The following is a 16,388-nucleotide window of genomic DNA, read 5'->3' on the forward strand; positions in this document are numbered from 1 at the left end:
GCCTGGATGAGGGTTTCACTTCTTCCTCAGCTCCAAGACAGGAAGGCTGGGCAGGAAGAGTCTTAGGAAGGAGGCATTTCAACAGGAACTGAAGCTGAAAGAAATGCTGAAGGCAGGGCACAGGCAGCAAGGTGTGGTCACCTCTTACCATGTTTCTCCCCCAAATCTATAGAATGAAATATCCACTTTGTGACAGGACTCAAAAGTCCATTCTCTTCTTTTATGGGCCCCTCTTGCTCTGGATACCCCCCCCCCCACAACATGTGTTTTTACTCATCCAAGTGAGTTTTAGGGAGTGTTGCCAGGCCCTGCCTCTGTGAGGCCCTCAAACATTGTACTACATTGAGAAGTTGTTGTTCGGGCTTTATTTCATTCTCTCTTCCCCACAAGCAGCACCAGAAGCAGGACTCAGGGCCACCCAGTTTAATGCATAGGCTCTCATGTCCAGCTGCCTGGGCTAGAAGCTTGGGGTGACCTTCACTGCAGGAATGACAGTAGTGCTTGCCTCGGAGGGTGCTTGAGGAGATTAATACAGTGTTGGGTACACTACTGAGTTCACCTACGTTACTGGATGCCAGACACTGTTCTGTTACAGCCGTTGAATCCTCACAACACATGGGTATTTTATTGAGCAGTTCATTTAGTCTGCCTGAGGCCAAACAGCTGTGACTGGCTCGGGGATCAGGCTCTTAGCCACGTGGCACGGGGCAGGTGCCCTGGAAGTGTCAATAGTGGGGTTTTTTTCACTGTGCACTCCTTGAACATGGGGGACTGTGACTTGCCATCATGTACCTCAGCACCTGACACTCCCCATAGTTACAGTAGGCCCCATAAACACTACACCGACGCCAAATCCAGGGGGCATACATGTGAAGTAGTCTGTGTTGGGATTCTGATAACATCACTAATGACCATCCCCCTCCAAAAGGGCTCTTCTTCTTCAGGGTAGAACCAATCCTTGCTGAGCATTAGAACTGACTGACCTTGGTCCCCTCCCAGACCAGTTAGGTGGGAATCTTTGGGGTGGGCTCAGGTGACCACTGCTGTTCTCTTTAAACTTCCCAGGTGATCCTATTGTGCTGTCAGGCTGGGTCACTAATTTAGAACAACATCCCAAGTGGCAGCTCTCCTTCTTCCCGCTGTAGAAACTGACTCTAAACAAAGCACTAGGATCTGTTTGAAGGGATAGATTTTCTGGGTACAGTGGATAGTCCTTGCCTTTGTTACTGCTGTTGGTTCACCAGAAGGGCCCTTCAATAAAGAAGCTTGAAAAGAGAGTCTGGGAGGTGTCTTGGAAGAGATGCTGCAGAAGAGGGGAGTCTTCATGCAGGAACACAGCGTCCAGCTTCACTCTCCGGTCTCGCTCTGAGGGGAGAATAGATTTTCCTGACCTAATTATCTCCAGCACTCACACCGCAGGCATCAGAATGTAACACAGGCAGGGTTTTGTTTTTACTTTTGTCTTGTTTTACTTTTTCTTCCACCGTCTGACTAAGGAAGTGAAAGTTTCAAAAATGACGTGCCAAAAGGAGACCTTTCTTCAGCTCAGCTCAGAAGGTCCTGAGCTGGGAGGGTTGTTATGTCCTGAAAGAGGTGTCATTCTACTCAGCCATAAGGACTGTCCCCTAGCAGCTCGGCCTCTCCCCCCGTGAATGCCAGGACGTTCCCCATCTTTGGGGACGTGTGCCCAAAGCAGGCAACAGAGGAGAGGATGTGGAGAGATGATGGATGTAGAGGGAGAAGTGCAGAAATTAACAAGCATTAAGTAATAATCTTGTGTCAAGAACTAAATTACATTTTGTACAAAGGGTCTTCTTTCATCTTCCCAACATTCAGAAAGGCAGTGGCCTTGTACCCACTTTAGAGAAAAGAGACTGAAACTCTGAGAAATGAATCTCTTTGGCCATGATCCCACAGCAGTTCATGAGCCGTGATTCCAGAACAAGTCTCTGACTATAAAGCCTCCTGTTCACTAAACATAATCCTGAGTTCTAACGGGCCAGGACTCCAGATGACAACCAGGTATTCCATGTTGTCTAGGGAGCTCTCTTGGGAGATCAGAGAAGTCACATTTCCAGAGTCTGGAAGTGAGAGTCTTGTCATTCTCTGTTCCTCTTTGTCCAAATGAGAAAGACAAAGGTCTGGAGGAAGTTTAAAGATCAAAAGTCAGGATACTGAGGACTCACACCCTCTCGCTCTGCTCTGTCTGCCTCTCCTTTTCTCTCCTCTCTGATCCTGACCTGCTTTCCTCCCAGCCTCTTATAAAGTGTTGCTGGGGTCGTATTCATTTGGAGCCTCATGCTAGTTCTGTTGGGGGTGGGAGCCATGAGATGAGGCAGTTGGAAGTCGACCTTGTACCCCAACCTCGCTGCTCTTCGAGCTGCAGAGCTGTGCGGGAGCCCCTGGATCTTGGCTCTTGGCTGAGAGGCTCCACGAGGAAGATATGTCACATTTTCAGTCTTTCAATTTCTCATTCTAATGCTGTTGTCATCTCGATTCCTTGACTTCTCTGATAAGAGCCTTTCAGAGAGGCTTTGAAAGGCAGCAGCAGAGACAACAGAATTTCTTTTGTGCCTGTGACCTGGGTCATCATCTGACCCCTCCTCCAGCACATGAAGAAAACAGAGGCAAGAGTGACAGCTCCTGGCCCCGAGGACACCCTGCCTAGCAACCAGTGACATCGCTGCCATAGGTCGCAGCCTCTGATGATTTCTGTCTGCAGACTGACACACTATTATGAATGTAAAGCATAGTGGCTCCAGAAAAGGAAAATGTAAGGCCTTGAGAGAGCACCGGGAGTGAAGCGAGGCCTCATCCCCAGATGCGTCCTTGGTAGGTGTGAACTCCAGTGACAAAAGAGGGCAGAGGGTTATCCACAGTGTACCAGAACATTCACTGAGCGTCTTCCAGTTAAATGTTACAGATGGCCCTGGCAGTCTCTGATTTACTTTGATGAAATGATTTTGACATGGAGAGACAAGCAGGTGACAAGAGCAAAGACTGGAGTGTGTGCCTTATCCTGGTTTCTCTGTATTTCCACTGACACACCTCGCCCCACACATCCTTGGCTCTGCTTATTAAGGGTGGTTGGAGCTAGCAGGATAATGCACCAAGAGAAGGTGTTGGCCCTAAGCCAGACCTTCCTCTGCAAGAGTCCTGACAGACAAGTGCAGATCCCAGCCTTTGAGGATGCCTCTCTGACTCCTGCCTAGAAAGAAGCTGGGTGTGGGAGGCACTTGAATTTGGCAGGAATTAAAACTAAGAGAAGAGATGAGCTCCTCCAAGACCCATGTGCAGATGGAGCGGGGCCTTGCCTGAGAGTAGAACTCGGGAACACTGAATTTTTTCTGTCTGAAGGTTTCAAATCCTGCCTCCTCCTTGCTGTCTGTCCTTTATGGAGTCATTCCCTTATCTGTTCATTTAGGCCCTGCTCTGTGCAACAAAGACACAAGACACTGTTTCTTGAGAAGAAATAGTCTGAAGGCAGGTGAAAATACCAAGTGACAGTGGAAGCTGAGACCTCAGAGTGGAGCCCTGCCCTGGAGCTGCTGGGAGGGTGGGAACTGGAGAGAGCGCTGGGGACCTAGGCAGGTCTCTCTGTAGCGGTTACCAGTCAGGCCTTGAATAAGAGGTAGTTTGGGCAGTAGAGAAAGTGGAAGGGGAAGGGAGGCCTCTGGAGCAGATCCGCAGAGTAGAGTCCAGCTCTCAAGAAAAAGCAGGACCCCTTAAAGGCAGGTAGGAGCAGGGAGACCCGTTCTCCCTCCAACTTTCCCGTGCACCTCCATCTCCTTACAAGTTTCCCTGCAAACCTGCCCAAGAGGAAATGCAGATCCTGTCTGACCGGCCCAGCATCCAACCTCCATCCCGCTCTGGTTTAAAAGCCCTTGGCTTGTTCACCTGCTTTCACTTTTTTGAACGGGATTTTTAAAATGTGATTCTTTCCTCTCGCCTTATTAGTCTGCAGGAGGCTGTTTCCCTTCGCCTGAATTGAGAGTGACTTCATATTTCTTATGCGGTTTGGCTGCAGCATCAAGACAGAATGCCCCTGCCAAGCTGCCTCATGGCCAACATTAGCATGTGTTAAAAACCTAATAAAATAGTGCCTCCAACGTTGCTGGCCAAATTCACTTATGTAAATATCGAACATAAAACCTCTCCCAGAACATCTCTTGGGGTTTCAGGAAATTGCTTTAAAATCTGCTCCCGTTGGTGGGATTGGTGCACCGAGTCCCTGTCTTCCTGGCTTCACTGAGGGCAAAAGTGTGAAGCTGTTGGTGGGGGACATTTCTGTCCTTCTACAGACTGTGCTGAAGACATGCTGTCCACTGTCCCTCGCTCATGGAACCTTAGAATAAATTCCTTCTTGAGTGTCCTTCCAGGGAAAGGCTTGCCTGAATCTAGCTGCTGCTTCAATCTGCTAACGAGGCCTGTGTAACCTAATAAACCCAGTGCCAGCAGCAGGAATTAGTTTAGCTCATGTGCCTGATGTCTGCAATGGACTCTGTCTTATTTATGTTGTTAATTTCCCTGTTTTATACTATTAAAAAATTTGCATGCCTCCTCTAAGCCTTCCGAAAGCGGGGGGGGGGGGGGGGGGGAGGGTAGGGAGAACTATAGGTAAGCACTACACTGATATTTTTGATTCAAGAATAAGCCTGTCATAAGCCACGGTTTTGCTCTGGCCCCTGCGGCACATCATCTGTCCTCGCACACTTAATTAGCACAGCACAGGGGAGGGAGGGGCTGTGGCATCTTTTGCATCTGTTCTTGTCTGACTTTAATGGAACTGCTCTTCAGGAACAAACATTTTTCAGCAAAATGTTGATCTTCCTCTCTTCAACCTCCCGGGAAACCAATACCTGTGCATTTTTCCATTACTCTTCTGCCCCAGCGAGAGTACCTTTTTAATTATGTTGAAAATGACATCATCGACAGAGGGAAATGTATCGCTCCAGCATGTACCTGCCAACAATTTGCAAGAGCAAGGGGAGAGGGTCCACAGGGAGGAGACTTGGGGAACTTCCAAATTAAAATGCTGACAAACACTGGTAAGCCATGCCCTGTCTCTGGTTATATCACTGGCACAGGAGAGAGACTTCTTTCCCTTCTAGCCAATAAATGTCATTTTAACTCTAAAGAAGCAGGAGACGGGGACCAATGTGAGGTAAATTACTCAAGCGAGTGGAGGTGGATATTACTGAGCCAGCTCTGGGAGCTGAGGATATGTGCTATTTAGAGCAAGTCTACCCAACTAAGTTTAATTCCAGGGGAAGTCGTCTGCTTTCTCTTCTCCTTGCTGCGTGGTGATGATTTATTCATGGCTCCTGAGATAAAGAATATGACAGTTCGCTCAAAGGAAGATTTAGATTGTGATCAGAGTCGGTCCTTGTCAAAGTGATGAGGGGATAAGTAATTTTTATGGGGATTCAGTTACTGACTGAAGGAGAATCAGAAACCTACTTTTATTGAGTACCTTTAATGCACCAGGTAATTTATAAAGGATCATTTATTGAATCCTCACAACAACCCGTGAAGTAGGTACTATTGTCCCAACATTTCAAAGTGAAAGTTAATGCTAAGCAGTTTACACATAGGATAGAATTGGGTTTGTAAGTCCCGTGGACCTGACTACTAATGCACTGCCTAGGTTTCATGAAAGGAGCTCTTACATTTTAAGATCAATCACAGCAATATATACGTATAGCTCCCTCTCATCATGCCTGCTCTCACCATCATCATACTAGAGGTAGCTTTCTCTTTCCAGCAAGTCAGATTCTTGCGTCTATTATGTCACACCAGCCATGCCCTGGCAAAGGACAGCAGGTGCCACTCTTCAGCGTATTACATTGGAAAGGGAGTAACCAACCTGCCTGTCTCAGAAAATAGCTCCACCTTTACTCTTTCTCCCTGTCCAGTTGTCATATGCCTTTACTAATGAAGCTCCCAAGAGCCCCTCACTACTGCTGAGTACAAAATTGACAATTGGAATGATTGAACTTTGCCTAAGGCTTTGTGGTCTCCATATGTACCCTCAAATCCTATTTCAAAGCCAAATCCAATTTCTTGTGCTCTTGGACAATACCCTTCTGCATTATTTCCTGAGCACCAAGCAAGGGGAATAAGTCAGTGTGCTATGTCAGAAGACCTCAAGTTTCAAGCATTCCTGGTGCCATTTGGCTGACTGGAAAAGAAACCATTCTCCCAGTTTGGAGAACTCACGTCACTCCCCAGTGAATGTAGGAGCAATTTACATCCAAAATAGTAATTCACTGTAGTACAAGACGGGTTTATAACAGAGCTTGCACAGCAGGTTTCTTTTTAAAGAAAAAAAAGGAAGTGGTAGGCAAGACTGTAGAAGATGAATCCCAAGAACCTTAGCATTCCCGTATTTGCTAGAAATATCTCAAAATTGGGGCTGCAGACTTGACAGTCTTAGCCGGGAGAGGCAAATTGAGGACTTAGTGCCTGTCTGTGTTTTCGCCTCACTGAAACAGTTACCATTCCGTTAATGCGGAGAGGAACCACCGTGCATGTGCAGTCCTTGTGACATTGCCCTGAGCTGGCTGGAGTCTGGGGGTTGCTATGTTAATCAGCAGGAGCTCCCTAATGAACACCTGCCGGCTGCCCAAGGGTCCCAAGGGGGCGGATCCTGAATAATGCAGACTCCCCAGCAGACTAGCAAAAGCAGTTTGTGTTTCAGGAAGACCAATAATTATGTACGCCTGCCAAAGCCTTCCTATTGGCCGTCATTCAAAGGCATAGATGAGAAGGACGGGTTTCCCCGGCTGATACCAACTCCAGCTTTTCCCAATAATGAGACCAGGCTATTCCTCAGCAAAAATGTGAAAGAAACTGTGGAATTGAGAGGAAGAGAGATCAAGGGAATAAAGTAGAATGTAGTATAAAGAATAGTATATAGGAAAAGCACAAAGGTGGGGGAAGGAGTAGATGGACAACTAAAGAGGCTGTTCTCTGGGAGTTTCTGGTCCTGGGTTAGGCTGGAGAGTCTGCTAGAAGAGAGAAATGGAGAGGTGGTAGTGGTAGTTCTTCAAAGAGCAAACTGCAACCACATTTGTTGGCCAGGAGAAGTTGTGGTGGGAAGACACGACACATCCTTTCTTGGGTATACTAGTAACATTGCTGAAGTATGTGTCACAGCCTCCATCATGGGTGCCTGGAGGTATGTGATAAGAGAGAAACCCGGAGACCCACCCACCTCTGCAACATCTATCAGTAGCGCAGTTTCTGCCCAGCAGTTCTGAGCTTCATGCAAGCCTGGACGGCATGAGAAGGCTTCGTCCCCTCCAGTGATCTTCTTCCTTGCTAGACTCTCATAACAGTGAAATATGTGGCCCTGACATCTGTCCCATTCTGCCAACAGAACCCTTTATTAGGCATCTACTGTGTATTAGGCTCTGTGTTAGGCTCAGGGCTACAGATACTAATAAAACCTGAATCCCTTTTCCCACCTTAGGTACTTTTGTCTGACAAAATTATTCTGTGGCATTTAGAAAAAGCACCTTCGGCTCCCCTACCCCCTTCCAGCTGGGCTATTTGTTACCTGCTGGATCTGAATCCAACATTTAAAACCAAAGCTTTGGCATCAGACCCACATTCGGGCCCCTACTATGCCCTGTGCCCTTGCAGGTTGTCACTTGGGGAACATGACTGGATCTAAACCCCACTGTCGTAAAACACTGCAGGTTGCTCTGAGGATTCAGTGAGATGATGTAAGTGAAGTATCCGACTGGACCTGCAATGGATGATGATTCTGGGGGATGGGGTAGGAAACTCGGAGGGAACCTGGCTCTTAGTGTGTCAGTGACCCCCTTCTCATTTATGTTATTTGGCTTTCTTTCCTTCCTGCTTTGAGCTTTGCAGCCTTTTCTGGCACATCCTGCTCTGTCCCCACTTAAGTAAAAAACAGAAGGGCTCACAGCTGCAGTAGACACTTGCCCAGCTATACTGGCAACTAAGATCATATCCCCTAGCCTTGGTAGTTTCCTCCACCCCTCTGAGTCTTAGTTTTCTCCCCTGTAATTTAACTGGATTGGCTCTTTGGTTCTTTATAAAATCCAGAGTTCCTAACTGACCTACACCCACCTTACGGTTGGGCAGGGGTGGGGTGGGGTGGTTAAGCCCTGCCGATTATTAGCTGTGTGCATTTGACAGGGCCCACCCCCAGCAGATGGAAGCAGTTAGTACTGGTCAATTGATTTTTCCAGTAAATGTAGTATTGGCTTTATTGTGAGGTTCTACTGTGGGTCACTCTCAAGCAGGAGGTAAGGAATTTGTCTCAAGTTCTCTAATGGGTTCAGGCTGCCTCCAAGAAATGCTCTCTGGTGCATCCACTTGCTGCACTGCAGGGTTCTCCCACTTTGCTTTAGGACTCCCCTACTATCCTATGCTTGACAGCCAGGAGAGCTGGGGGCAGGGGGACAGCTTTGTGGCTCATATCAGTGTGCATTAAGGAAGCAGTTTCCCATTGCCGTGCCATTTGCAGACCCAGGGGCAAGCTCGGTAAGGGCAGGAAGGAAGTCAGCCTCCTTGGCTAATCAGCCAAGCATCGAGAGAGTGTTGGGGAGGGGGCACACCAGACTGTCTGTGTGCAGAATGACCTCATCGCAGCCCCCTCCTTGGGAATAATGAGCAGCCAATGAGCTCTCTGCGGCTTACTACAGAGCCCCAGGGGGAGGGGGAGGCAGGAGACAAGCTCCCAGCTGCTTCAAAGACGGCAGCCTGCTCCTGCATGGTTTATTCAGAGCTGCACCTCTTCACTTCCTCCCTCCCTTTAGGTTTTCAGAGAAATTGGAAAGAAAGGGCAGACCCACCAAGCCGTCTCCCCTCTTAGCCTGGACACTCATTTGCACAGCTGTGGCCACCCCTCCAGGGCCTGGAGTGACTGTTCTGTGGGTCATCATCTGGGTGGGCATGGTCCACGGGTACAAAGCTCACCCCAGCAGCCCGGTGGTTATTGTGTGGCTTCAGTGAGAAGCCTTGGGGAACAGGAAAAAGTGAGAGGTCAACCTACAGGCTGTGGTTTCTCCCAAAGCACAAATGGGATGTGATGTTTTTATTTTGTAATACAACTCATTCCAAAGTAGCCATTCCCTTGATTTAGAATCTGTGAGCTTCCTAAGGGAAGAGTGAATGAAAGAAAGGGCCTGGGGAAGAATTCCCTGAGTTGAAGCCCACATTGCCCTTGACCAAGCTAAGGTAAGCTTGGAGACACAGGCTTCTCCACCTAAATTCCATATGAGGCTTCTCTTCCCAGAATGTCAAAGGTGCTGTAAAGAGAGGAAGCAAGTACACATTAGGGCTTTGAACTGAATCTCCATTTACTCACATCTCAAATAGCCAACAAGTGCTGGTTTGGTTTTATTTATTTATTTATTTATATAAAAGAACTGCTTTCAGCATTTGTTATAGGGAGATATAATGATGTTCAATTCCTTCAGCTTATGTTTGGGAAAAATTTCTCCCTCGTATTAAAAGATCGCTTTGCAGAATAGAGTAGTACTGTCTGGCAGCTTTTTTTTTTTCAAAGATTTATTTATTTATGCATATAAGATCTGGGGAGGCCCAGCTTTTATTTTTGTGTATTTAAAATATGTCATTCCACTCTCTGCTGGCCTGTAGAATTTCTGCTGATAAATCTGATGATAGCTTGATGGAAGTGTCTTTGCATGTTACTGCTTCTTTTCCCTAGCCATCTTTAATGTTCTTTCATTGTCAAGGACTTTTGATAGTTTCACTAATAGGTGTTTTGGTGTAGGTCTCTGTGTTTTGAACACCAGGTATTCCATTAGCTTCATAGACATACCCCTTACCACAGCTTGGGAAGTTTAGAGTTACTATTTCTTTTTTTTTTCTTTTTTTTTCCCTTAAAGAGTCATCCATCCATGCATACAAGAACTGGGGCACAGCCCAGAGGTGTGGGGGATGAGAGGATTCACCAGAGACAGAGTGGGGAACAGAATAGACAGACTGACTGAAGTACACTGGTGAGGGGAGCAGCGGGTGAGACAGGAGAGGTCTGCTGCACCATGTGGGTAGCTCCCTGACCAGCAGGGGATCAAACTCATGCTGCAGTGGCTGCGGACAGCCTCATAGGCTGCATCTCCACTCCTTGCGCCACCAGGGAGGCCCCCACAGTTATTATTTCTTTAAACAAACTCTCAGCTCCTTCCTTCTTCTCTTCACCTTGAATACACATTACCCTTATTGTTGCCTTTCTTATTTTAGTCAGCTAGCTCTTGTGGCCTTGTCTTTAGGTGAATATGTGCTCAATATTCCACTGGAATATTCCAGAAGTCCTGGGAACTCAGATATGGGGGATAGAGTCAGACCACCCAATGACTAAGAGACACTGCCTTCTTCCTAGAGAATGTGACTGAAGGCCAGATTTCCAAGTTAAGTTAATGCTGAAAAAGTCATCCTATTAGCACTGTGGGACACACTGCCAACCAGTGCATCTTGATTGGGGTGCTTATGAAGAGATTATATTTGTCAGCTATAAGGAAGAATAAAAGTTTAAAAGGACAAGTGAAAAGGAGACTGAAATACAAAAAGAAAATGAAAAGAGACAAGCTATTGAGTGCACGGAGTTCGTTACAGACTGAAAGGAAGTCAGTTCTGTGGGGCCAGGATGGCACCAATGACCCAAAACAAGCTATTTCTAACCCCGGATGTTTAGGACTTGCCTAGCTTGCACTGGTATTGAGGCCTCTGCCTGGTTCGTCCTCTAGAACTTGATTGGGCTACAGGCTGCCTTTCTGGCCTCACTCCCAGCCTGATCCCTGCAAACCCCACAAATGTTTACAACACAAGTAATTGGCAAATTATAATCAGCAGGATTTTGTAAACATCCGCTCAAAGTACATAATAGCATAAAGCTTTGTGCTTACTGAGCAACTTTCTCCAAATGAGTTTAAGAAATGTTCAGAACAATGTAGTTCATTAATCACCATTGCGTCAAGGTGGGATATTGTCTTCATTTGTAAGATCAGGAAATCATGGAGTTGAGACCTTAATGGTTATAAACCAACCATACAGAAAAATAAAAATTCAGTGCTTGGATCAATCAGAGTTAGCTAGGTTATGCTGTGATGACAGACAACCCCAAATGTTGGAGTGGTTTTACAATGAGGTCTAGATCTCTAATGGAGAGGCCACCAGCTCGGGTGTTGCCAGAACCATGGCAGTAGAAGAGTGTGGTTTTTAAAGGGTCTTAAGATTCTGGAGTTGTGATCTCAATGTCTTGGGAGACCTATTATCTCCCCCTTCAATGCCTTTATTTCACCGTTTGTAAATTGTGGGTCATAAATGTTCTTCATTGAGAGTGGCACATATGATCTATAATCACTGTTGTATAAAGTAATGGGAGTAACCTTTTTTATTTTTTAACCAAAGATATGCATTCAATTAGGTACACTCATTGAAACAGAGATAATGAAATTTATTCCAATGATTCTGTGGTTGCTCAGAGCCTTTTATTTGCCTTCAGTTTATGAGTCACCAAGAACATTCATTTTCTTATTGTAGAAATTCCAATATCAAAAAGGGTTATGGCTACAGGCTAAGTCATAGGGGTATGTCACCATGGAGAGGCCAAAAGTCAGTGCCCAAGAGGCACTTGGGGTGGTATCCATCACTCTGGTGATTCTTCGGTGAGAACATTCACTTTTTTAGCTCTATAGGCTTGGAAACCTGATTTTTCATCCTTAGGGGAAGACTGACATTACCCAAATTCAAAGTACTGATATATAAATCAGTAATATCAGTTTCAAGAGAGCAATAAAACCCTATCCCAGGCAGGGCCCTCAGGGTGCTTGATCTTTGGCATTTCTCTCACCCAGAAAGTAAAATCAGCGGAGAGAGGACAACAGAAGGGTTACACACATGGTCCTGGGGGCCGGCCTGACTTTGCTTGGAAGACTGGCTTTGCAGTGAGACTGAGGACAGCCTGCCCTGCACCTCCAAGTCTCAGAATCTTCATTGGTAAAGGAAGGATAATCGCTTGCTTTAGACAGTAATGCAGTCCACATGTTCAGTACTATACTGGGACTCAGCAATGGCTCTGTAAGTCCTGTGAAAGACATGGAATTAGAAGAGAGTTCTATTGGTAATTTGAGTGTTTCATATTATCAACTATATATCAGCTGATGTACAAATCTGTAATATCACTATCCTGGTTTCCAGAGAGTAATAAAACCCTCTCCTATGCCTTCATTTCTGCCAAAAGGCCTTAGTACTGCAGCCCAAATATTCAAGATCTAAAAGACCTATTAGCTAGGACCACATTCGCTTCTTCAGTTTGTTTCTCTTTCTCAAATTGCTTCTTCAACCATCTGTCAACACACCACCATCCATTCACCTCTGCCTAGTCTATGGAACAATCACTATATTTAATCTTGTGATAAACTCAATCAGTTTATCAGAGTACTGCTTTCTCTTCTTGGGTAAATTTATGTATCTCTGGTCAGTCCCACTGAGATGTTGGTTTTAAGTTTAACTCAAAGAGAAGAAAATCTTATTTCTGTCATTCTAAGTTTGTGCTGGAAACTTTACCATAATCCTTAAGAACCTACAATAATGATTATTTTATTGTCACACCTCCTTTTACAAAACCAGCTTGACCCAGGTTGCTCCCTCCCCTCCTCTTCACCCACTGTCCCCACTCATTAGACTTGATTTCAAGTCACTTATGCCACTTGAAAAAAATCAACTGCATTCTGAGTGCAAGAAAATTTATCATGAGTGAGGAAGCTTTAACCAGTGTGACACAGGCTTCAAAAGCAAACCCAAAAGATTATCAAACATGTTTTAAGAACTGGCAGGCATCATAGAAATGCTATAAATACTCTAAAAGAGATAGCAATCATTTGGACAGATAAATTATGGCATATTGTAATTTAAAATTCAGCCATACTACCTGTATTCAGTCACAACCTCTACATTAAAAGCTTTGTACCTGGGCAATCATGTACCTTTTAGGGATAGAGGTATTGCTGGCAACACAGCCTGTAGCAACCCATAGCAAACACAGTTTGAAGCTCCATCTCATCATGGATTCTACTTTGTAATCTGTTGTGACATCCTGAGATGTGCCACATTTACTCCATGGCATTCCCCAGAGGTAGATATCTACTATTTATGAAGGAAATTCTTATGCAAAATCTTGAGTTCCCTGTTGGTTACAAAGATTGCTTCATTTTTACAAATTTTACTGTGAAAGAAGTATAAAATATTAGATGGTATTCATTTGTCAAGATGGATTCTCCTGTTGACTTTTATCTTCCAAAGGGAGAAAGTTCTGCCCTAGCTTCACACCTACTCCTGTCATTTCCAGCTGTTTTCATGGTAAATTGATAGTTACTCAGGTCCCAAAGCTGCCACTCTGTGAGCCCAGGAGTGAGACAGCAGAGGGAAACCATCTGCTTTGACTTTTTTGGCTTTGGCTTTCTAAACAAACACTAGCTCCTGCTCTGTGCCCCTGATAAAACTCTAACATCCTATTGACAGGTGCCTATGGTGGTCATTTTTGTATCTCCTGCAGAGAGGCCAGTGGCCTATTATTAGTTACTCAGTAAACATTTGTTGAATTAAAGGAAGTGGGCTTGTCTTAGTCTGTTTGGGCTGCCATCAAAAAAATACCACAGACTGGATGACTTAAACCACAGAAATTTGCTTTCTCAGAGAGAGAGAGAGAGAGAGAGCGCAAGTGAGCAAGCGAGCAAGTGAGCGCACATTCTCTTTGCTGCCTCTTCTTGTAAGGACACAAATCCCATCATGAGAACCCACCCTTATGACCTCACTAATCTTAATTATCTCCCAAAGGCCCCAGCTCCAAATACCATTGTATTGGGGAGTTAGGTCTTAAGCATATGAATTTGGGAGGGGGAGGATGCAATACTGTCCATGGCAGCACCCAGAAAGTAAAATAAGAAACCAAACTGTCTTATAATTCTTGCTTTACATGTCTTATTAGCTCTCTAACAGAGAAATTCAACAGAGATAACCACCAGAGTAGGAAGTATACCAGGAGATATATATTAATGTGCATAAATGCAACACATATATATACATAGACACACACATTTTCTTTTCTGGAATCTTTGTTTTTGCTCTGCACTTGGAGAAGTCCATCACGTGTGTCCTAAAGGCAGTGTGTTTGTGTGTGCATTACCAGGAGCCAATATAGACATGACTCTTCTCTTTTAGCTCCATATCTCCATCAGGTAGCTTTCCCTCCTCCCCCACCTCAGAGCCTGGCCATCTGTGTTGTTTTCAATATAGGCCCAGGTGAATTAAGAGTCACCAGTATACATGAGATACCATCTTACACCAGTGAGAATGGCACATATTTAAAAAACTAGCAACAATAAATGTTGGTAAGGATGTGGAGAAAAAGGAACTCTCCTGCACTGTTGGTGGGAGTGCAAACTGGTCCAACCACTATGGAGAGCTGTGTGGAGATTTCTTGACCTACTAAACATAGAGCTTCCATATGATCCAGCAATTACACTCCTAGGTATTTACCCAAAGGTCACAGAAACATCAATTCCAAAGAGCACCTGTACCCCTATGTTTATAGCAGCACTGTTTACAATAGCTAAGCTTTGGAACAACCCAAATGCCCAAAAATAGATGACTGGATCAAGAAGATGTGGTACATATACACCATGGAATATTACTCAGCATTCAAAAAAGATAAGCACATGCAATTTGTAGCAACATGGATGGCGCTAGAAGGGATCATGCTCAGCGAAATAAGCCAAAAAGAAAAAGAAAAATACCAGATGGTCTCACTCATAGCAGGAATCTAGAAAACTTAAATAAGGGACCAGGAAAATGAATAACTATAAGAAAGTGAAAATCAAAATCAACAAAAAACTATGAAGCAGAGATACTCTATGGGGGGTGGGGGGTGGGGGGTGGGGAGGGGAGGGATTGGGATCAAAATAAGGGGGTTGCAATTGTATGGGGAATATAAAAATAAAATTTATTAAAAAAAAAAAAAAAAGAGTCACCAGTATAGACAAATGCAATGATTTCATGCCCAAAGCCCTGGGCCAATCCATTAGATTAGCAGAGATATTTAAGAAATAATTATGATAAAAACATTCTTAAATAAAGACTGTTCTTCTCCTTTAGAAAGACAAATGAAGGGTGAGTTTTCCATTTATTCTTAAATTTTATTGCTAAGCATTTTTGACCTTAGTTTAAACATTTCTTGCAGGAGGATGCCTTTAGTTTTTGGATTTTACATTATGGGAGCCTGTAGAATCTCTAAAGACAGGATTCAGATCCCAGCCACAACACTTGCTTAATCCAAGTGCCCAGTTTCTCAAGTCAGTGGCATTAATAATGGGACCACATCACAGGGAGGTGGTGAAGATGAAAGATGTAGGGGCTTGTAGAGTGTTTACAACAGGGCCTGGCACACAGCAAATACTATGTAAGTGTACATTAAAATATATTTACATATATTAAATACAGCCTCCTCCTGTCAATTCAGCATAAAATGTTCATCCTTGTGAAGAAGGAGAGCCACAAGGCTTGACAGCCCTGCCAGAGATGGAGTATGAACAGAGCAAGCTCCAGGAAGCCCGGCACAGCATCACGAGCTGCTGGTGGCCTGTGCTCGGCTGTTTGCTCATTGGCGTCTTCCTTGTCTACTCCTTTAGGTTTTATAAAACTCGTTTGCATTGATGCACCTGAGTCTTGATGTACTGCATTTTAAAAATTGTGTGATTACCTGTTTTACAAAAGCACTTACCCTCTTTCCATTTTATTTTCCCTCCAGCCCAAGCTTTTGGCTAAAGAGCTTCTTGATCTCGTGGCCTCTCACTTCAATCTGAAGGAAAAGGAATACTTTGGAATAGCCTTCACAGATGAGACGTAAGTGCTGCCCCTGAGCCCTCAGAACCTGCAGGGAAAGTGCAGAACCTGAACTTGCACTGTTCCAACCTGTCAACAGGAAAACCAGCCGCAGGCCACGTGGGTCCTGTGCTGTGGGGTCAGTCCAAGTTCATCTTTGGATTTCAAAGGCCTTGTGATCAGGCCTGGACCTGGAACAACCAAAGCATATAATTAGGGTGATGCTAATATTATGAAATTATTAGCTAAACTAGTTCCTGTAATCAAGCAGGTTCGTGTTGAGAATGAAAAAAAAATTTTTTTAGATAGATTTGTATGGGTTTGTTTTTTCTTAGAGTTAAATGAAAACTTCTGGAAATCAAACTTTTCTCTCCGGTGTTAGAATAACAATAACAGGAAGTGAATTTGATGATGAATTCAAAATGAAAATAATTCATGCACTTTTTCTGCCTAAGCTGAAATAGAATACAGAAACAGAAAATTCAGGTCACTCATCTGAGGAAAAG

The 16,388-nt window shown here is 44.7% G+C and overlaps 1 protein-coding gene across 6 annotated transcripts in view; it reads left to right on the top strand.

Annotated features, from left to right (window-relative positions):
* FRMD4A (FERM domain containing 4A) overlaps nucleotides 1-16,388 on the top strand; it is a gene marked incomplete at both ends in the record, with an annotated part of 535,058 nt that overhangs the window by 384,224 nt on the left and 134,446 nt on the right. For all 6 annotated transcript variants that reach the window (XM_084253889.1, XM_084253888.1, XM_084253890.1 and 3 more), the window contains one exon: nucleotides 15,809-15,903. In XM_084253889.1, coding sequence (XP_084110015.1) covers nucleotides 15,809-15,903 — 95 coding nt within the window. The remainder of the gene's footprint in view (nucleotides 1-15,808; nucleotides 15,904-16,388) is intronic.

The sequence above is a fragment of the Talpa europaea genome, assembly GCF_964194135.1.
Source record: "Talpa europaea genome assembly, chromosome: 14".
NCBI lineage: Eukaryota > Metazoa > Chordata > Mammalia > Eulipotyphla > Talpidae > Talpa > Talpa europaea.